The following is a 23074-nucleotide window of genomic DNA, read 5'->3' as shown; positions in this document are numbered from 1 at the left end:
TATTATCTCCTACATGTACCTAAAGAATTTGACCTCAGACTAATTAGTCCTTGAAGAAAAAAAATACCAATTTGGCCTTCTAGGATGGCAAACGATGGATACGTTATATCCTTCTATCAGTTTGTCACATAAAACTTAGTGGTGGTGCTTATATGTACCATTAATTACTATGTCGTGTCTATTATGAGATCATCATGTAGATAACAACTTTTGGAACAAAACTTCATCTGTTTTAGTAGGATTCGTAATAAATAAAAAGTAGTTGATAAAGGTCAGATAGAAACTCAAGATAATAATATTTTCCAGTCCAAAACTACATCATTTCGATATTCATGTAACAACAATATAATATCCACCATTGTAGATAACAAAATACATAGACAACTTCATTTCGTTTCACATTATTTGTGGATGAAAGATATACATGTCTACCATTTGCTATTATGAAGGATCTAATTGGTATTTTTTTTCTTCAAGGACTAATTAATCCGAAATCAAAATCCTTAAAAATCTAATTATCACTTTACTCTAAATTTAAACATGTAGCGTTTTAGAGCACCTCCAACGGCTGGGTTCTCATTCAACTTTTTCTGACATATGGAGGAACCTACTGTTGGAGCATAGAGAGATGGAGTCCCTGCACATAGTTTAAGAAGAGAGAATCCCCATTCAGAGGGACTCATATTAACCAATAATAACTTGTCAAAAAAAAATAAATAATTATATAAAATATAAAATAATTAAATAATTATATTAAACAATTATATCTCTATTTAATTAATAATTTATATTAATTATTTAAATAATAATTAATTAAATAATTAAATCATAATTAATTTATTAATAATTATAATAATTAATTAGATTAAATAATTAAATTTCTATTTAATTAATGATTTATATTAATTATTTATGTCATCATTAATATTGAATATTATTTATATTATTATATTAAATTATAATTAATTAAATTTACTTATATTAAAAAATAAATTTAATTTTTACACCTTACAAAATAATTTTTGGTTGGGTTGGTTATTTTTATTTTTAAAATTTAAAATGCTAACCACATTATTAAAATTAGCCGTTGCAAAATTAGCCGTTGGAAATTAGCCGTTACTATGTTACAGTTATTCTTAATAAATTAATATCTTATTACTCTATATATACCACTTACATACAATTCTATTCTCACACTTTCTTTAAATCTTCAACTTCTTCCAAGTTTACAAAATCAAAGTTCTACTGATATTATGTTTTGTTCGAAAAAATGGATCCAAACCAACTCAACTCTTTTTTCAATTATTTACAAAACTTTTCTCAAACTCCAAATACCCAACAATCTCAAACCTCAAACTCTCAAGTTCCAAATCAAAACTTCACACTACCAAATATATTTCAAAATCCAAATCCAAAAAATCTTCCTAATTTTAATTTTCAAGCTCTTTATAATAATCAATTTCCTATATTCCAACCACAAAATCAAAATTTACAAACACCACATTTTCCATTTTCATCCATATTTAACCTCTTTATCGGAAATGTTACTCCAACATCTTTGCCGTTTTCAACTCAATTCAGTGCATCAAGACATAATTCATCTAGTGTTGGTGGCTCTTCTAACCCATCCTCTCAGATTTCGATACAATCTAGTCCAAATTCGCAATATTCAAATTTTGCCAACCCTCGTGGATTAGATGTTATCGACCTCAATGATGATGATATTGAAGATTGGAGGCAAGATAGTATTCAACACTGGCATTGAAAAGAGGATGAGATGCTGATCAGTGCATGGTTAAATATTTCAACTGACCCTATAATTGGTACCGATCAAAAGGGGAAAACATTTTGGAGTCGAATTCACAGGTACTGTGTAGAATTTTGCTCCAACATGACAAGGGGGTAGTTTCATGTAAGAAACGATGGTATAAGATCAACAAGGCTGTTGCATAATTTGCTGGTTGCTACGATCAAGCTAGTCGAAACATAAGGAGTGGTTCGAACGCTGATGATATAAAGGAGTTGGCCTATAAACTTTATTCCACGAATTATGGTCAAAAATTCACTTTTGAGAGGCATTGGAACATGCTTCGTTTGGAGCAAAAATGGAGAAGCCAACTACCTACATAGAGTGGAGGCTCAAAGAGAACCAAGGTTAGTGCAACTGGAGCATACTCATCCTCATCAAACCCATATACACTGTTGGCAGATGAACCCGGTGTGGACTCTCCCGTTTGCCCACAAGGATCAAAGAAGAGCAAGCAAAAAGGTAAGAGAAAAGCACAAATGTCTGAAGATCTTAGCGAAAAGAAATCATCAATTGTTAAAAAATTATCTCTCATGGAAGATATTAAGAATGTTAGAGAAAAAGAACTAATGGATAGGGAAAAAGAAAGAGAGGAGGAGAGGGCACATAGAACAAAGATTATGGCAATGAAGGAGAAGGAGTTACAAATTCAAGCGAAAATGAAAGAACAAGAATTATAAACTCAGAGGTATATTAAAGAAATGGAGATAAATGCAAAAGAAAGGGAAATGGAAAGGATGGCTAAGGAAAGGGAAAGGGAAATGGATATGCAAATACTTAATGATGACACGTCTACAATGAGTGAAAAACGACGAGCTCTTCATGAGATTGCATGTGAGAAAATAATCGCGAAGTGGTTTACTTAATAGTTCCTTGTATTCGTAGAGTTACGTAGTATGTTCTTATTTTTATTGCGTATTACTAGTATGTGATGTAGTTTGTTTTATTCATTTCTGATGTAACTTTTCAAATTAGTCAATATTATTGTGTCGTTATTGTTCATAAAAGTGAACGTTAAGTAGCCGTTGCAAAACTATCCGTTAAGTAGCCGTTGTAAAACTAGCCATTGAGAAGTAGGTACTTGCTGCAGACACACTTATAAATATCAACTATCAATGACTCTGCAACTCCATTTCAACTCTTGTTTCTCACCTCGAAAGAGTACTAAAAATTACATTTCAAGATATGGTTAGAAATTTTGATGATATGTTTAATGAGGTTTTGTATGGCAAAAGAAGACGACAAGATAACACACTCATAGATAATTGGATCGATGAGTGTTTATTCGAAGATTCAGAAGAAGATATCGATAGATGCTCTATCCCAACTTCTCGTAGATGGATCAACGGAGATCGAGAAGAGGACATGATCGCCTTTTCCAAGATTACTTTGCAGATGAACCGGTGTATAATGCTGACATTTTTCGATGGATAGTAGACGCTCTCTCAAACGTCTATCCGTATTTCCAACAGAGGGTTAATGCAACTAGAAGAAGAGGCTTGTCACCACTCCAAAAATGCACCACTGCGATATGGATGTTAGCATATGGCGTAGCAGCTGATGCTGTTGATGATTATGTGCGCATAGACGAGAGCACTACAATTGAATGCTTGGAAAAATTTGTTGAAGGTGTCATTTCGATGTTCGAGGATGAATACTTACGAAAAACAAATCCAATTGATGTACGACGCCTGCTACAAATGGCGGAGGGTTGTGGCTTTCCTGGCATGTTGGGTAACATTGACTGCATGCATTGGCAATAAAAAAATTGTCCAAAGGCGTGGAAATGTATGTACATGAGTGGTTATCGTGGGGTTGCAACCATAGTACTTGAGGTTGTAGCATCTTCAGACCTTTAGATATGGCATGCGTTCTTTGGAGTTTCTAGTTCAAATAACGATATCAATGTGTTAGATCGTTCTCCAGTGTTCGATGATATTCTAAATGACCATGCTCCGAAAGTAAATTATACTATTAATGGTAATAATTATACTATGGGATACTATTTAGCAGATGATATTTATCCTGAATGGGCCACATTTGTCAAATCAATTTCAAAGCTACAAGGGGAGAAACGCAAGTTATTTGCACAATATCAACAAGGGCAAAGAAAAGATGTGGAGCGAGCATTCGAAGTGTTGCAAGCACGCTTTGCAATTATACGTGGTCCAGCTCGCTTTTGGGAAAAGAAGAAGCTTGCCAACATAATGAGAGCTTGTATTATATTACATAATATGATTATTGACGATGAAAGAGACACTTATGTAGGAAATTTTGCTCAAGGCTTAGAGTATGACGATGTCGAAAATGACTTATCACAACCTCAATTGGGAGAGGAAGATTTTGCACCATACCTTCAATTTCTCTAAAGAAATGTCCAACTTCAAAATAGGCAGCAGCATAGACAATTGAAAGAAGACTTGATTGAACACATATGGCAATTTCACAATGTATAGAGCTTAATTATGATTTTCTTTGTATTAAATAATTTTACAAATTAGTGTAATCCCGAATTATATATTGTGTATTATTGTTACATATGAATTTTTTTAATATTAATATTTTTTAATAGTGAATTATTTTTAAATTTATAAATTTAAATAATATTATTGAAAAAAATAATTACATTACTTTTAAGTATTTTAATCAATTAATTAAATAAGACCACATCAGAGACTAAAATTAGTTTCTCCTAATAGAAAAAAAAGAGAATTACGCTTAGATAGAATTTAAGCGAATTTAAGCAGGCGTACTATTGCATCAGAAATAATTGAGGTATTTGGACAGAGGATCTTCAAATCTAATCAACCGATAAATTCAAATTCCATAAATCTACAATAGCACACCATCCTTGATGCAGACAATTCCAAAGGTAATTCGAGAAACACATTAACTACAAACAAAAGAAACTATCTTACAAGTTTTGACTTGGCACATTGACCTTTGTAAATCTTTTGTATTAGGAAAACAGTTCAACTTCTCGAAACACTTGACCGAATGTTAGAAACAACTTTTTCAGTTATGGGAACTCTCATTCCCTTTGGTAGCAAAAATTTAACCAAACAAACTAGTTAACAAACGCGTATAGCAAACAAGGATAAACATGCCACTGAAGATGCCAGAGTTTGGACTGCAATACTTCAAAAAAAATTTCGATCTTGTCTTTGCATAAGATTATGATATAAATAACCCGCAAAAATAAAAACCAAAAATCTTTTTTATCATAACAGAGTACAAGAACAAAATATCTAGACAAGAAACTAAGTAACTCTCGGTAAACCTCACTGTGAAACACCCAACCACTTAGAGAAGTTATCAAACTCAGTGTAATCAGAATCTGAAACCATAGTTTGATACCATGCCTTTCCAGCGGCCCTGATGGCAGAAGCTTCCTCCTAACAATCACAGACACAAAAAAGATGCAATTAAACAATTACCAAAGTTTAAGGCAATCTATCAACCAACAACATGAGCAAAGGCATTCAATTACCAAAGAGACATTATACAAAAGAAATTCATGTTGCCACAAATAGGAGAACTTGAATGCCATAGTTATATTTAAATTCATGCTGATTTGATTTGGTATTCTATGGCCTAAGATTCATCATTGTTCTCATCTAACACAAATACATATGTAGCTGAGTAAAAACACAAGCACATTGCAATTATCAAAGAACAATTTGAATCAACTAACAATTACCATTTACAACACATGCACATAATTTAAGCACATAATTTAAGCTATTTGACGAAACCATGGAACATTATTCACAATCCCCCGCACAAACTAAGATGCACCCGCCATAAAGAACATAAAAATCACGTTCGACCAGTAAATTGCAGCCAGAAAAGCTCTAAAAAGAATATGATCAGCACGAACATTAATACAATTAAATCAACAACAGAAATAACAATTTATAGCTGTTAGTCCAAGCCACACCGAATCACAGAATCAATATAGCAAATCTGAAACCACAATAAACCCATATTCTACACGAATCTACAATCAATAATAATTTTTTTTAAAAGAAATTGGAACCCTAAAGCACTGCAAAACAACTAGATATATCACAAAATGCATAATCTCAAAATATAACAATATACACACCATTTTCAAACCAAATCCACACTATCACAATATCACACAATGCTACATACTAAATTCATAAAAATGACAAGTGCTGCATAGTTGAAATTCACATACCTTGGAAACAGTCTTCCTCTTCTGGTCAAGCTTCTCCTTCTTGGCCTTAACGCGTTGCGCCTCTGCAAGAAGTGCCATCCTCTTAGCAGCCTTAGCATAAGGGTTCAACCTCAACATGACATTCAGGTTCTTCAGAGGGTTCTTCTTCAATGTAGCCCTCTTAACCTCCTTCTTGATCGGCCTTACAACACTCTGCACCTCATCAGAGTTAATAATCCTAGCCAAATCTGCATTCACCATCTTCGCCCTAGGAAGCAAGTACCCCTTCTTCTTCTCAGACGGCTTCTCAAACGAACCATAAATCGAATCAAGCTTCTCGAATGCCGACTTAGTCCATATCACAAACCTGCCAAGGTGTCCACCAGGCGCCAATTTCAATAAATTCAGTCTCTCAACGTTCACAACTTCGACGCCAGGAATGTTCCGGAACGCCTTAACAGCCTTAGCTCCTTCGGTTCCGTACACAATCAGAGGTCCCTTTCTTGAAATGTATCGGCGGTTACGCATTTTCCCCTTCCCAGGGCGAATTGCGTGGCTGTCCTTTGCCTTCTCAGCGTCGGAATAAGCTCCGATGGATTTCAAGACGTTGATCGCTTCCTTTGTCTTTTCAACGGCTTCCGCGGCATCTGAGACGACGAGAGGGAGCTCCGGCACGGTGTCAATGCGGTGGCCGCGTGCGACGACTAGTGAGGGAATGGCAGAGGCAGCGATGGCGGAAACGACGGCGTACCGCTTCTGGTTGACGTTGATCTTGCGGTGCCAGCGGCGCCAGATCTTGGTAGGGGCAAACATGCGCCCGCCGCGGCACATGTTTCCGAAAGCTCCCTGGCCAGCGCGGTGAGTTCCGCCGCCGGGAACACGGGGAATACGGGAGACAGCACGCCCGGTTCCCCAGGACTCGGCGGAGGTCTGGTGGCCGGCGCGGCGGGAGACGGCGTAGGGCTGGCGGGAGTTCTTGGAAATGTTGTCGTGGACGAATGTGACGATGTCAGGGCGAATGGCGGCCTTCATGACATCGGGAAGTGGGACAGTTGGTTGGGCATCGGTGGCCATGTCGCCATCCAAGGGTTGGACGGTGACAAGGGGTCTAGCTGCTGCTGCGGCCATGGTTAGGGAAATGGGGGAGAAAGAGTAGGGTGGGGGGAAGTGAATTAGGGTTTTTCTTTAGGGTGAGAGTGAGAGAATTTAGTTAAGAATGAATTTATAGTGTGTCTCTGCAAAAAGGACATCTCATTTTCTTTTCCTGTGTCTATGTGTGCGATTGTGTTTTGCACTGTTGGTGTTTTAGGTTTGGTTTGATGGTTTGGGCCGCGTCTCTTTTGGGGGTTCAATTTTTTTTTATATGGAAGGGTTGTGCGTGTCTTTTCCGGACATAGAATTATGGGGTTTCATACCATTCCGTGGGACAGGTTTTTTTCTTAGTGTCAGGCCCATGAACTCAGACCGTGCGACTTGTTTGAGTTTTAAATTTGGCTAAACAAATCGGTGGGTCCGATTTGGAGAGGATGGAATTTTGTATTTTCTGAAGGTGCTAATCGGACCCTCCGAATTGCTAGTAGGGTGTAGTTTTTTTATGAATTCGGTTTATGAAATCGGAGGGTGCGATTTTATTATTCTATAATTTTTTTGAATGAAGTAAATCTAATCGTAGGGTCCGATTTGTTGTTGACTTTAAATAAAAGTATCTGAATGGTGGTGAGGACCTACTCGCATTTTCTTCTCCTTCTTCAACGATTCTTTCTTCTGATTTTTTGTTTCTCTGTTTCTTCCTTACTTGGCATGATAGCTAAAAATTTAGTTTTCAAGTTTTTTATCTTGTTTATGTGAATAAGAGTAATGAGTGACAGAGTTTTATTGAAGGTGTATTATTTTGGTCAGATTTTATTACAAACATCTGAAGGAGTAACATTTGTTTGTGAAAATTCGTTAGATGTTGTGATTCCTTTCACAATCTCATTTGAAGAGCTCAAATGTGTGATATGTAAAAAGATTCATTCTGAGAGGGCAAGAAGAATAGCCTGTATTCTATATAGATATCCTATACAAGTGTTTGGTGGATTCGTCCAATTTCAAACCAAATATGTAACGGACAAAGCGAGCATGCAAGAGATGTTTTCAATGTATATTGAAAATCGGAGTCAACTCGCGTTCATCGAGTTGTATGTTGAGTTTGAGCAATCTGAGGCCGACCGGAATATTCTACAGGAAGATTACAATAGTGAAAGTGAAGAAGAGTTCGAAAGCAACTACGAAGTTGTTGGTCCAGATGGAGATGAAGATCAAGGTGACGGACCTATGGCTCTGGATGTGTCAGATGTGGCAAATACACTAGCAAACGAAGTGCCGTTTGAGGAGCCATCATTCATGCGAGTTTTGGATTTGGAAGCCATGCATGTTCCGGAGTTTCCGGATTATATCAGTGCGGGTACGTAATTCTCCGTATTTATAAAATGGATTAGAATTTTTTAATAATTTATCTTGATAGTTGGACTAACTAGCTAAGTGAAGTGTGAAAATATACTCGATTAGTATTTATTTTTGTTTACCTGTTTGTGTATTTAAGTTTGAGAAAGTAAAATTTTTAAGGAGTAACTGAATTAGTTGAATATAAATTAGAATTTATATATAAATTAGTAAATTAGTTAAATATCAGTTAGTATTTATGAGTTAATTTAGCAAGTTAATTAAATATAAATTAGTATCTATTAGTAAATTAGTAAATTAGATTAATATAAATTAGAATTTATTAGTGAAATAGTAAACTAGTGAATTAGTTAAATATAAATTAATATCTGTTAGTAAATTACTTGAAAATAAATACGCATTTGTTAGTAAATAAGTAAATTAGTCAAATATAAATAGTTTGGATTTATATCATAATTGATGCAGTAAAAATTGATTTATCTTTATTTTCGATGTTTAAATATTTGTGTATTAAATATTTTTTGTATGGCTGTCCTTGTGGCAGAAATTCTTTTTGTCGCAGATGGTGAATTTGTCGTTGGGATGGAATTCAGTTTCAGGGAAGCTGTTATTAAGGCAATAAAAGAGTATACCATATGAAGAAGTGTAGACTACCGGGTGTATGAGTCTGAGCCGTTGACATTTTATGCGAAGTGTATACAGTATGGGTCAGGGTGTGATTAGCTTATCCGAGTTAGCATGATCAGCCAGAAGTATTGTTGGGTTATAAGGAGGTATAATAGCAGTCACACATATACCAGAGCCACAATTTCTCAGGATCATTCAAAGCTGGATTCGACCACAATTGCAGAAGCAATAAAGCCGTTGGTTGAGGCTGACCCCGCCCTAAAGGTAAAAATCGGTTATAGCAGAAGTGCAATCGAAGTTCAACTACACCATTAGTTATCGGAAAGCATGGTTGGCTAAGTAAAAGGCAGTAGAAAAAATATTTGGAGGCTGGGAAGTATCATACGAAGCCTTGCCTATATGGTTTGAGGCCATGTGTCATAAGGAGCTGTCAGCTGTTGTTCATTTTGAGACTATGCCTGCATATCAAGGCGATGACCTGGTGACTGATATTCGGGTATTGCATCGGGTCTTTTGGAGTTATTACCCCTGCATTAGAGCATTCAGACATTGTAAGCCAGTTGTCCAGGTAGATGAGACTCACTTGTATGGAAAGTACAAAGGTTGTCTACTAGTGGCAGTTTCACAGGATGGCAACAACAATATCGTCCCAATTGCGTTTGCTATTGTGGAGGGAAAGACTTCTGATGCGTGGCACTTTTTCCTTAGTAACCTTCATCAGCATGTTGTCACTCGGGATGGTGTGGGACTGATATCCGACCGTCACGAATCCATAAATGCAGCTGTGGAAAGGAGTAACGGTGCTTGGTCACCTCCTAGAGCTTTTCATATATTTTGCATCAGGTATATAGAGTCGAATTTTCTGAGAAAATTCAAGGCGCCGTACTTGCAGAAACTGGTCGTCAATATAGGTAACGCTCAGTAAAGCTAATTAATTTACTAATGGAGTTACCTTCATTAAGTGTGTTTACCTCTTTTTTTTCGTTTGTTTCTTTTTATTCTACAGGATATTCGAGGACGGTGCGGGAGTATGAAGTATGCTACCAGCGTTTACGAGAACGGGGCGAGGCCTACACTAACTGGTTAAACCGAATCCCCCACGAACAGTACGCGTTGGCTTTTGATGGTGGATATCGATGAGGGCATATGACGACGAATCTAGTAGAATGTATCAATTCAGTATTGAAGGGTGCACGCAATCTCCCCGTTACTGCCCTTGTGAAGACAAATTCTACAGGCTTAACGAGTTGTTCACCCGAAAAAGAGCAGAGGCGGAAGCCCGGATTAATGCTGGGCATGTGTTTTCTGATGTCGTGACCACGAAGTTGCATGCAAACCAACTTGCATCCGGAAACATACAGGTTAGTTGTTTTGACCGGCAGAATGAGGTCTTTGAGGTGCGTGAGATGCCAAGTGGACTGGAGTTTCCAGTCGACCTACGTGGCCTTCGATGTGACTGTGGTAAGTTCCAGGTGGATCGGATCCCCTGTCGACATGTGTTCGCATGTTGTGCCAACCAGCGACTGGATTGGCAAGTGTATGTGCATGATGTGTATAAGATGGACCAAGTTCGGCGGGTGTACCGAGCAAGGTTTAGGCCACTAGGTAATCCTACTACATGGCCTGCTTACAACGGACCTCGGTTCATGCCGAATCCATTCCTGAGACGCGTGACGAAAGGTCGCCCCAGAATGACGCGCTTCTTGAATGAGATGGACACGCGAATGTTACGTCGACCTAGGCGATGTAGGCTATGTGGAGCTGAGGGACACAGTCGTAGCAGATGCCGTCAGTCAGGTGGTGCAAATGCTGGCAGAGATGCTCAGTAGGTTCACATTCTAAGATGATATTTTATATGTAGCATTATATAGTATGGCATGAGTTGTTCAGTTGAGTTAACAAATTATGATATATGTAACATTGTATAATCTGACATGACTTCTCATACTGAGTTAACATGATCTGGTCTATGTAGCGTTATAAACTATGACAAGATAGTATTATTCTCTATCTGTAGTATTATATAATATGATCCTCAATTGTCCAAATTAGTTAATTTGATACGATATTCGTAGTAATATATTAAGATTTTTGAAACATTAATACATAGTCCAGATCATTAATACATAAATAAGTTCGTTAATATATAAATACTATGAATATACAAAGCAATGTTACCATAGTCCAGGTCATTAATACATGATGTCCGACCCATATAAAGTACTCTAAACATAGTCTACACCATTAATACATAAATAAGTTTATTACACCACAACTACTTTCTCATTGTCCACTTTACATCCTTCACAAAGTTCTTACATTTTTTGGTGGCCTTTTTGAACACAGATGGAATGTAGTGATTAGCGCTACGACGTGACGGATCAATCCTCAGATTGTAACCTTTGACTTTGTCATCCGGAGTGTGTGCCTGACCTGCATACAATTTAATAAAAACAATTAAATATAGCACATTAGGTAAACACCACAACAGAGATACCACATATCATTTACTCAAATCACATGGAGATACCATTTATGAACACAAAATGAATAACTAATCGAACATGTAAAGCAAAAATACACAACATAATACCATCATTACGGGATTCCTCATCCTCATCGAACTCCTCTATCTCATCCTCCTCATCATCATCCTCGTCATCTGGTTCATCTACTAGATACGCATTGGCCTCCTCCTCGAGTGTGTTAGCATCTTCCTCAAGAGGTCCCATGGAAACACGGTTAGGATTTTGACTATTAAGAACTGTGCGTCCACCTTCACTTCTACTAGAGTCAACAGACACGAACCCTCCAGAAGCAACCGATGAGGTATGGCACGGTAGCCTCGCATCCAACGAATACCTACGTGCCATGAAATTAGGCTGATTGCCATATTGTGACTGTCCTGCATCTGCAGCCATGAACCCAAGCAATTGGCTAAAAGAACCTCCTTCTCCTGTTTCAAATTGTGATATACCCAAATATTGTTGATGCATTGGAAATGACGGGGTGAACTGTGTCTGAGGTACGTACTGGCTTGAGGACTGAGGTTGTTCTTGTGGAAGCAGATTTGGAGGTTGTGGTGGCGGCGACTGTGGCTCCTGTTCCTCGTTGTCATCATCCGCATCCTAACTACCCTCATCCATATCCTCATTACCCTGATCTATATCCTCATTACCCTCATCCATATCCTGATTACCCTCATCATTCTCTTGAACAACAAGATTCGACAAGTTCAAGCAGTCCCCAAATTTTGATCGGTACCAGTACATGTAAGTATCCAATGGATACTGTCTAAATTTTAAAAAATACTAATAATCATTCTCATTATCTTCCTAAATTCATTTTCTAATAACAATAATAATTAACTTCCTAACAATGATAATTATAATTAACAAAAATAAACTAACGTACTTTTAAAAATTAATACTTACCATTCAGTTTTTATTCCTACATTCAATTACTGACAACCACAATAATATTTAATTTCCTAAAAATTATAACTAAAAATTTAGAAAATATTTAAAAAAAAACGTTGTATAAAAAAATTAATAATAATCCGGTTTACATTTTATAATTTATTTTCTAAATATTAATATTCACTTCCTAACACTAATAGATATATTAAAAAAATTAAACAAATTAAAAAAAAACATACTGCGTTTGTTTTACCTAAATATAACATCATCCTATTTACATTTCGATTCAATGTCTAACAACAATAATAATAATTAAGATCCTAACAACAATAATTTTAAAAAAAATAATAAAAAATTTCAGTAAAAAAAAATTAAAAAATAGTCCTAACCATTCTATGTATATTTCTAAGTTCAGATCCTAACAACAACAAGAACAACTAAATTTCTAATAATAATATTTATAATTATAAAAATTAAAAAAATTTTAAACATACTTACATAATCAGAATGACTGAGATAATGTCTAATATGAAGCTCAAGGCGATCAAGATCTTTAATTTTATATTTCTTTGGCATTTTCCTTTTTTTTTTCCCACCATGCACACCCCACCACCAACAGAGGAATGAAGAAGAAGAATGGAGTTTTGAGCTTGAGAGTGAATGCTGAAAGTGAGTTATCGGATGGTGAGAGTCCCTACTGCATGCACTATGTTGGTATATTAGGCACCGTTTGGGGAGGCAGCCTTGCGTGACGCGTGTCCAGAGAGCCACAAAACGGACCATCCGTGTTGCGAGGTGGATGTCGCACGGTCCGCGTTGCGAACTGGATGTCGCACGGTCCGATTTTCTCATGTCCTGACACCACACCAATGTGCAGCCCCCCTCCTTCCCATAACCGGGTTTAACACCACCCTGGCTTCCATATACAAAATAAAAAGCGTCTTTTGGGTCCCTTGCGGTAATTATTTAGGATTATTTTTTGTTAAATAATTATCCAAATCTATTTTCAATATTTTAAGAGCGGATGTTTTAATTCTCAAAAAAATTAATACACATATTAATACTCAGTTTTTGTCTCCGTCGGTCAAATAAGTCCCTTACATGATTTCTTTGTTTGAGATTGTCAAAAAATTCCGATGTAGCACATTTAGTATCCAACGTGTTTGGTAACGTGCACAAGTGTCCCTCATGGACAAATTGGTCTCATCCTTATCAGCAACACGACGTTGTTTTGGGTGTGGAGCAAAAGATAACATTAAAGTGGGAGAATAAAAATCACATTTCTTCAATCTTCATGGAACTGCATCCTCTCCTCGAAGGCCTTCTTCTTCTACCGCCGCCGCAACTACCTCATTTGCATCTTCTCATAGGACTTATCCATCGCTTCCTGCTTTCTCTTTGACCCAAAGAACCACGCATGGTGTCCTCTTCCACCCATGACCTGCAACCCTTAAGTCTATAGTCTCTGCAATTTCGCTGCAGTCTCTGTCGGCCACCACTTCTATGTCCTCGGTAGATCCCTAACGACCGCCCTTTCCCTTCCTCCACAACTTCACGTGGCATCCGCGCACCCTCATGCTCTCTCCGCGTGGCAGTTTCATCTGCATTGTGGTTTCGTGCTCTGAATAGATTCTTATCACCCCCACTCTCTCAAAATCACGAGGCATTGAAGTGTATGTTATTTTGCAATGTGTGTTGCAATATAGAGCACAATGCAAAATTTACAAAGGCTCTTTGGTTTTGTATGTATGTTCCTTGATAGTTACTAAAGATGCCGATGAACATTTTTTGTTTGTTTCTTTTAGGAAAATTATCACAATAGAGTAGTTTAGGGTTATAAGATAGTGGTTTTCTTGATTATAAGTAATTGTTCTGAGACCACTACAACTAGATCCACCGCGTCTTTCTCCTTGGCGATTCGATGAAGAAGACTTCCTTTTCTGGTCGCTGTTGTAGTTGAACTAAGGTTTACAATAGAGCTTATGATGAACTAGGGTTTACAAACTCATCTTCAAGGATGAAGAATTTGAACTATAATTTGCAACGCAATGTTTGGGAGAGGACACCATAACGACAATATGTTCCACTATTGCTCAGGGACTAATTTTTCCTTCTTGTACACGTGGACACTTAACTGGCACATGTGCGACGTGCCAACTCAGCAGTCTCCATTAGTGAGTCATGCCAGAAACTGGAATAGGGACTGATTCGGCTGATAAAGACAAATACTAGGGATTGATGTGTATTAATTTTCTTTGGGGACTAAAATGTCCGCTTTTAAAATCCTTAGAGATTGATTTGGGTAATTACTCTTTTTGTTGGCTTTTTTTGCTGTTAATCTTCGTATTTTTGAGCCAACTGATTTCTCATACGAAAACAAACAAAATGAAAATAAATACTCAAAACTTGGCTTTTTTATTTATATAAATATAAAAATATTTTAATTCCCTAAATACACACCATGTAAAAGTGTTGTCAAAGTATGCATAGCCAATTCACACAAAGTTCCTGTAAAATAGATTTTGTCACCATTTCAGATGCACCACTAATGAATTGGAGCCAGGCGTGTCAGTCTTTGGAACTGCGTTCTGACACATGCAAATTGGAGCCGCAAGTCCAATCCGTGAGTGGTGTCAATGAAGTGGGAGACTCTGTGGTGGCGTTGCGAATTGGTGATATCTACTGTGGCACCTGCAAAGTGGCCAATTTAGGTGCAATGCTTGCGAAAATGGCTGAATCAGCTGTGGCGCCTACAAGCAGGGACGGTTTGAAGTGTAGCATTGTGGGGGCAAGTGCCCCTACTTCAATTTGAAATTTTTTTAGTAGTATATGATAATAATATTTATTTGCCCCAATTAGATTATTAAATTTGACCCCACAATAATTTTTTACTCAGCTTTTGGTACTTAACCGTCAATTTAAGGATATCATATTAGATATTCGTTAGAATAAACAATTCTCATATTTAAACAAAATTAGTGTTATTTTTTAGAAACCAATTCAAAAAAGTATTATTTATCTTCCTTTGAAATTAGCTTTAATTTTTGCGTAACAATTGCATTAATTAAAATAACTTTTCTAACTATAAATATCAATAAGAGTCTGCTTCTAATTGTGTTGGAAAGTGAATTTCTAAATAATTTTTTAGTAATATATATAGAAAGAGAGAAATTTTGATGGTAATGTTAAAAAAATTTACTTAATTTTTTAAAAATATAAAACCTAAAACAATAGAATTCTAAATTATATATTATTATTTAAATTACTATTTTTAGTGTTTTAATTGGTATATTAGATATTTTGAAGGCTAATCGTATTTTATAATAATAAAATATAATCATAACAATAATCATGCTACATGTACATAAAAAATAACTATCTATATAAAATACATATTAAAATACAAAATATACATTAAAAATAAGTTAAACAATAATGTATTTATACACAAATACATAATGGTTAATAAAAAAATTAATATTTAATTTTATATATATATATATATATATATATATATATATTATTTTTATTATAAAAATTATTATCATGTTATATAAATTTTGTCTCCACTATCAAATTTTTTTGGATTGATCACTGCCTTCAAAAATAGACCAAGTCTGTTGCGACGCTTTTTAATTTCTATATGGAGGGCAAATACGAGTTGAACTCAGTTATGGAGGAGGGGGGAGCTTTACTTTTCTGTGGTGTCAGTGGAGAAAGAAATCGGACCGTGCGAGTAGGAGAGGGGAACTCGGACCCTCCGATTTCCATGTCCAAACGCGGACCATCCGAGTTGTGTATAGCCAAGCCACGCGTCGCTGAATGCTTGCTCCCCACAAACGGTGCCCCTTTAACACAACCAAACCAAGTGTTACATGCGTACCAACCGAGTTCACTTTCCTTTCCTTCCCCACCCAACACACACAACTCCATCTTCTTCCTCCCTCAACGTTCTGGGCTTCTGCTGTGTGAGGAAAAAAAGCTAAAATGTCAAAAAAATCAAAACCTAGAAATGTTGATCGTCCGGAACTCTACATTGTAAAATATTTGAGCTACTCTGATTTTGTAAGTTTTTTTTTAAATCTTATTTATTTTTTGCAGATTTTTTATTTTTTATTTTTAAATTTAGTTATATTTATGGTTAGTTGTTAGGATATTTATGGTTGTTAGGAGTTGATCTAAAGAACATATATATGAATTAGTGTATAGATTTATTGATAGAAATTTAAAAATAAATATTTAAATAAATAAGGTGTAAGTGTAGTAGTTTATGGTTGTTATTAGGAGTTTATCTGAAGAACATATATATGAATTAGTGTATAGATTTATTGATAGAAATTTAAAAATAAATGTTTAAATAAATAAGGTGTATGTATGTAAGTGTAGTAGTTCCATCTTGTTCAGAGTAATTTGTAATATAATAAATTATAAAAAAAAATAGTTTTTAAAAAATTTTGGAATAATTTTAGAAGTGATGGTTATTTGTAGAAATTTAGGAATATATGTTTAAATAATAGTTAGGATATATATATATATATATATATATATATATATATATATATATGTTTAAATGTGGCTAGTTGTTGTTTAGATTCTTTTTTAATAACATATTAGAAATAAAAAAATTAATATTAGAAATTTTTGTAATAATATTAGAAATTATAGTTGTTAACTGTTGCAATTTAATTCAAAAATTTAGAAATATGTATTTAAATAATAGTTAGATAAGTGGGTCTAAATATAATTAATTCTTGTTTATAAATTTTTGTAATAATTTTTGTAATTAGAGTTAAGAAGTTAACTGTTATGCTTAATTTTAAGAATTTATGGTTATATGTTTAAATAATGGTTAGCAACATGTGTGTTTAAAAATAAGTAATTGTTGTTTAGACGTTTATCCAATATAATAGATTAGTATTAAAAATGATTTGTTTATAATTTTTATAATAGTTTTAGATTTAATAATTAATTAAGTAACTGTTATAATTAATTATAAAAATTATAATTTTAGGATACTTTTGGTGTATATTTTTCTGGAACAATGTTGATAATTTCAAATAGTAAATTAGGATTTGTAAAGTATAATTTATTTGCGGTTTTGGTAGTAATAAGTTGTTTCCCGTTAGCCTTTTAATGTATAGAAGTATGTTATTTTAGTTGAGGTTTTATTATTATTACATTAGAACATTATTAGTTACATAGAAAGTGAAACTATGTATTAGTAATTATTATCTGCAACAACTTAGATATAGGCTCTATGTACATTAATTAAAATTAGAGATGAAAATGTTATTACTTAGTAAATCGGATTCAATATAATTATATTTTTTAATTAGCTTTTTAAAATATGTATGATAGTTGTGTAATTTGAATCGTGCTTTTGCTATGCTTTTGTAGGCCTCACGGATGATAACATGTGATCACCCTGTCCCTCCGAATCGGTACGATGAGAGAGTGGAGGAGCATTTACGATCAACTGGGTTTTACCATGTTAGTTAGATTGGAGTAGTTCAATGCCAGAAAGCACTGGTAAATGCTTTAGTGGAAAGGTGGCACCCAGACACACATACATTCCACCTTCCAATTGGTGAATGTGCCGTGTCACTGGAAGATGTGACTATGATCTTTGGTCTTTCGACCGAAGGCCTTCCAGTGACTGGCATTACACCGGTTCATACATCATAAAGTACACTAACACAGGTTACGATGGTTCAATTACCATAAAGTACAATGACACAGGTAGCAATGATTCATTTATCATACAAGGCATTGACATAGGTTACAATGCTTCAAATATCATATACATCTACTGGGCATTATAGTCGGTACCTGGAGGACCTCCCTGACGGCATCTACTACGACTGTGTCCCTCAACTCCATGTTGCCTACATCGCCTCGGACGGCGTAACATACGTGTGTCCATCTCATTCAAGAAGCGCGTCATCCTGGGCCGACCTTTGGAAACGTGTCTCAGGTACGGGTTCGGTACGAATCAGGGACCATTGTAAGAAGGCCACGTAGTAGGATTCCCTAATGGCCTAAACCTAGCCCGATAAACGCATCTGACTTGGTCCATCTTATAAACGTCATGCACATACACCTGCCAATCTAGTCGTTGATTTGCACAACATGCAAACACATGCCGACAAGGAATCCGATCCACCTGGAACTCACCACAGTCACATCTCTGACGACGGAGGTCAATAGTATACTCCACTCCACTTGGCATCTCACACACTTCAAATACCTCATTCTGCCTGTCAAAATAATTAACCTGAATGTTTCCTGATGCAAGTTGATTTGCATGAATTTTGGAGGTCACATGCTCCGTAAAAACATGGCCTGCATTAATCCTCGCCTCTGCTTTTGCTCTTTTCCGTGTGTACAACTCATTAAGTCTGTAGAACGTTGCTTTCACAAGTGCAGTGATGGGGAGATTGCGTGCACCCTTCAAGACTGAGTTGATGCATTCCATTAGATTAGTCGTCATGTGACCCCATCGGTAGCCACCGTCAAAGGCCAACGCATACTGTTCACGGGGAATACGGTTTAACCAGTTAGTGTACGCCTCGCCCCGCTCTCGTAAACGCTGGTAACGCACTTCATACTCACGAACCGTCCGCGAATATCCTAAACAATATCAGGTACCAAACAACAAATAAGTTTCAGGACGTATAGAATGTTCGCAGTTTCATTAATAACAAACTTTGAAGGAATCAATGTTACCTATATTGACGACTAGCTTTTGCAGATAGGGTGCCTTGAATTTTCTCAGAAAGTTCGATTCTATATGCCTGATGTAAAACATGTGGAAAGCTCTAGGAGGTGACCAAGCTCCGTGACTACGTTCCACATCTACATTTATGGACTCATGTCGGTCCGATATAAGCCCCACATCATTTCGAGTCACAACATGTTGACGCAGGTTACTAAGGAAGAAGTGCCAAGCATCAGAGGTCTCTCCCTCGACAATAGCAAATGCAATCGGGACGATATTATTGTTACCATCCTGCGAAACGGCCACTAACAAGCAACCCTTGTACTTTTCGTACAAGTGAGTCTCGTCCACCTGGACAACTGGCTTACAGTGTCTGAATGCTCTAATGCATAGGTAATAGCTCCAAAAGACTCGATGCAATACCTGGATATCAGTTACCAAATCATCCCCTTGATATGCAGGCATAGTCTCACAATGTACAACAGCTGATGGTTCCTTATGACACATGGCCTCGAACCATATAGGCAACGCTTCGTAGGATGCTTCCCAACCTCCAAATATCTTCTCAACGGACTTCTGCTTTGCCAACCATGCTTTTCGATAGCTGACGGTGTAGTTGAACTTCGACTATACTTCTGCAATAACTAATTTTACCTTTAAAGAGGGGTCAGCCTCAACCAATGGCTTTATGGCTTTGGCAATCGTATTTGAATCCAGCTTCGAATGATCCTGAGAAATGGTTGCTCTGGTACAAGTGTGACTACCGTTGTACCTCCTAATAACCCAACAGTACTTTCTGCTGATCATGCTAACTCTAATAAGCCAATCACACCCTGACCCGTACTGTGTACACTTCGCATAAATGTCAACGGCTCCGACTTATACACACGGCAGTCTACAGATCTTCGGAGGGTATACTCCTTCATCGCCTTAATAACAGCTTCCCTGGAACTGAATTCCATCCCACGGTGAACTCACCATCTGCGACAAAAGGAACTTCTACCAGGAAGGCAGCCATACCATAAGTATTTAATACATGATTGTTTAATGACCAAAATTAAATATTAAATCATCACTCACATCATCAATAATGATATAGCTAAAGTTTACATTACGTTATTATCTAAATCTCAATTATATAAAAATACAAACACATTAAAACAAATTATGCTCAATAACTAAAAAATAAATACTTATCTTCCAGATAACTTCATAAATACTATAATAAACAATTAGTTATAATACCCTAATTAACTAAATAACTAAATAAATACAAATTAACCAAATAACTGAAAATAATTATTAATCACCTAAACAACTACAAATAAATACTATAACAAATGCTCATTAATAAATCCTTATTAGCTAAATAAATACAAAGTAACTAAATAACTCAAAATAAATACTAACCGCCTACATAACTTCATCTAGACTATAATAAATACTCATTAATAATTAAACTAATAAATAAATCCTAATTAACTAAGTAACTAAATAAATATAAATTAACTAAATTACTCAAAATAGGTAACAATCGCCTAAATATCTTCGTAAATACTCTAACAAATACTTATTAATAAAGCCTAATTAACATATTAACTAAATGAATACTGGACCCTAAATACTAATTCACTTAAAGTCTTTTTATTTTGAACTTGTCTAAATAACCTCTTTTACAAGTGCTAAACGAGTACCTGCACTCATATAGTCCGGAAACTCCGGAGCATGCATGGCTTCCAAATCCAAAACTCGCATAAAAGATGGCTCCTCAAATGGCTCTTCGTTCGCAAGTGCATTTGCAACGTGTGTCACATTCGGAGCCACACTGCCATCGGCTGGATCTATATCTCCGTCTTCACCAACAACTTCGTAATTGCTTTCGAACTCTTCCTCACTGTCACTATTGTAGTCTTCTCGTAAAATATTTCGATCGGCCTCAAATTGTTCGAATTCAATGTACAACTCAATGAACGAAATTTGAGCACAACTTTCAATATACATTGAAAACATCTCTTGCATACTTGCTTCGTCCGTTACATATTTGGTCTGAAATTGGACGAATCCACCAAATACTGGTACATGATATCTGTATAAAATACATGATATTTTTCTTGACATCTCCGAATCTATCTTCTCACAAATCACGCCTTTAAGCTCTTCAAATGAAATTGTGAAGGGAATAACAACATCTAATGGATCTTCACAAACAAATTTTACTCCTTCAGGTGTCTGCAACAAAATCTGACCAAAATAATACACTTTCAAAAGAACTCTATCATCTATTCTTCCCACTCACTTAAACAAAAATAGAAACTTCACCATCAACTTTTTTTCCCCAATCCAAGTAACCCCACACCAGACCCAGAGAAAGAAGAAGAGAACTCAAACAAGAAGAAGAAAGTTAGATCTGATCGGCTGTCTTTGGTTCGCACACCTTAGCAACTATATATATACACACACAATTCGGACCAACCGAGTGGTGTATAACCTAATTCGAAAAAATTATAAAATAATGAAAACTCACGGTCCGATTTTTTTTAATGTAAATTAAAAAAAAAGTTTTGCAACGAAAAATCAGACCCAGCGAGTAGTATAACGAATTAAAAAACAATCCAACAAAGAGATCGGACCATCCGTTTTGCTGGGGTCATATCGCACGGTTCGATTTCTCCTATGTGCTACGAGCAAAACGGACCCTCTGATTTACTTACATAATTTCTAAAACAAAGAACACGGAGGGTCCGATTTCTTCCATTCCAGATCTGACCAAAACCTGTCCCACATTCCAGTGTAGCACCCCTCAGTCCATATTCCAGCACAACACCTGCCCCTCCTCCATAACAAAAAAATGACCATTTGTTGTGATGTTTGCGACTTGGAGCGTAACATTCAAGAATCTGAATTTTTCCTGCATGGCAGTCCACGTACAACATGCATTGGTTGTGAGGCGTGGTGAATGTTAAACAATTTTCAGTGATAGTGATATAAAATGAGGATATGGGGACCAAAGATGATGAGCAATGGTGAGAGGAGGTAATTCATATAAGCAAGGCTATTAAAAAAATTTGAGGTGAGGTGGTGGTTAAGGGTGCACCAATAGGAGAAGAAGAAAAAAAAAAGTGTTGTCATTTAAAAGTTGTAAAAATAAGCAGAATAAATATTGAAAAATTTTTTTAATTAGTTGGATGAGTTTTATATCTCTGCACATTTAATTAAAAAGGTTATTATTATTATTATTATTATTATTATTATTATTATTATTCTATTGGTCCCTATAGTTTTGCAAAATTTTTAATTAGGTCCCTATATTTTTTTTCTTTTAATTTGGTTTCTACACCATTTTTTTTTCAATTAGGTCCTTCTTTACGGTAATTGGTTTAATTGAATAGGGACCCGATTAAAAAAAATTGGTGCAGGAACCTAAATAAAAAAAGAAGTATAGAAACCCAATTAAAAAAAAATTGGTGCAAGGACTCAATTAAAAAGAAAAAAATATAGGGACTTAATTAAAAATTTTACAAAACTATAGGGACCAACAGAGTAACTAAACCTTATTATTATTATTATTATTATTATTATTATTATTATTATTATTATTATTATTATTATTATTATTATTATTATTATTATTATTATTGTTATTGTTATTATCATTGTTATTTATTGTTATTATTTTATTGTTGTTATTATCATTATTTAGATTTATTATTATTTTTATTATTGTTATTTATTATTACTAAAATTATTTAGTATTGTTATTATTTTTATTATTGTTACCGTTATTTTTTTATTGTTAATATTTTTATAATTGTTATTATTATTTTTTCAGCCCACATATATCTTTAGTCCACATGGAACTTTGATTGACGTTTTTC

At 35.4% G+C, this 23074-nt stretch overlaps 5 protein-coding genes across 5 annotated transcripts; 2 read left to right on the top strand and 3 right to left on the bottom strand.

The window, feature by feature from the left end:
• Positions 1–3144: 3144 nt before the first annotated feature.
• On the top strand, positions 3145–4176 carry LOC107627165 (uncharacterized). The gene is made up of 2 exons (XM_021116905.1): positions 3145–3541; positions 3722–4176. The coding sequence occupies exons 1-2, from the start codon at positions 3145–3147 to the stop codon at positions 4174–4176; spliced, it is 852 nt and encodes a 283-aa protein (XP_020972564.1).
• A 716-nt stretch (positions 4177–4892) lies between these two features.
• Positions 4893–7280, bottom strand: LOC107625233 (large ribosomal subunit protein uL4). The gene is made up of 2 exons (XM_016327813.3): positions 6012–7280; positions 4893–5202 (listed from the first exon to the last, which is right to left on the bottom strand). The coding sequence occupies exons 1-2, from the start codon at positions 7116–7118 to the stop codon at positions 5089–5091; spliced, it is 1221 nt and encodes a 406-aa protein (XP_016183299.1). The 5' UTR covers positions 7119–7280; the 3' UTR covers positions 4893–5088.
• A 2918-nt stretch (positions 7281–10198) lies between these two features.
• Positions 10199–10891, top strand: LOC148573673 (uncharacterized). The gene has a single exon (XM_088505816.1). The coding sequence runs from the start codon at positions 10199–10201 to the stop codon at positions 10889–10891; it is 693 nt and encodes a 230-aa protein (XP_088361942.1).
• Positions 10892–11337: 446 nt separating this feature from the next.
• On the bottom strand, positions 11338–12058 carry LOC148573672 (uncharacterized). The gene is made up of 2 exons (XM_088505815.1): positions 11656–12058; positions 11338–11495 (listed from the first exon to the last, which is right to left on the bottom strand). Exons 1-2 carry the CDS (start codon positions 12056–12058, stop codon positions 11338–11340), a joined length of 561 nt encoding a protein of 186 aa, XP_088361941.1.
• A 6415-nt stretch (positions 12059–18473) lies between these two features.
• LOC107627166 (uncharacterized) lies at positions 18474–20161 on the bottom strand. Its single transcript, XM_016330020.1, has 3 exons — positions 20013–20161; positions 19208–19803; positions 18474–19111 (listed from the first exon to the last, which is right to left on the bottom strand). Exons 1-3 carry the CDS (start codon positions 20159–20161, stop codon positions 18474–18476), a joined length of 1383 nt encoding a protein of 460 aa, XP_016185506.1.
• Positions 20162–23074: the final 2913 nt, after the last annotated feature.

This window comes from Arachis ipaensis, chromosome B2, assembly GCF_059453495.1.
Source record: "Arachis ipaensis isolate K30076 ecotype BB chromosome B2, ASM5945349v1, whole genome shotgun sequence".
Taxonomy (NCBI): domain Eukaryota; kingdom Viridiplantae; phylum Streptophyta; class Magnoliopsida; order Fabales; family Fabaceae; genus Arachis; species Arachis ipaensis.
The sequence above is the reverse complement of the archived record's forward strand: the minus strand, read 5'-3'. Positions and strand labels throughout refer to the sequence as shown.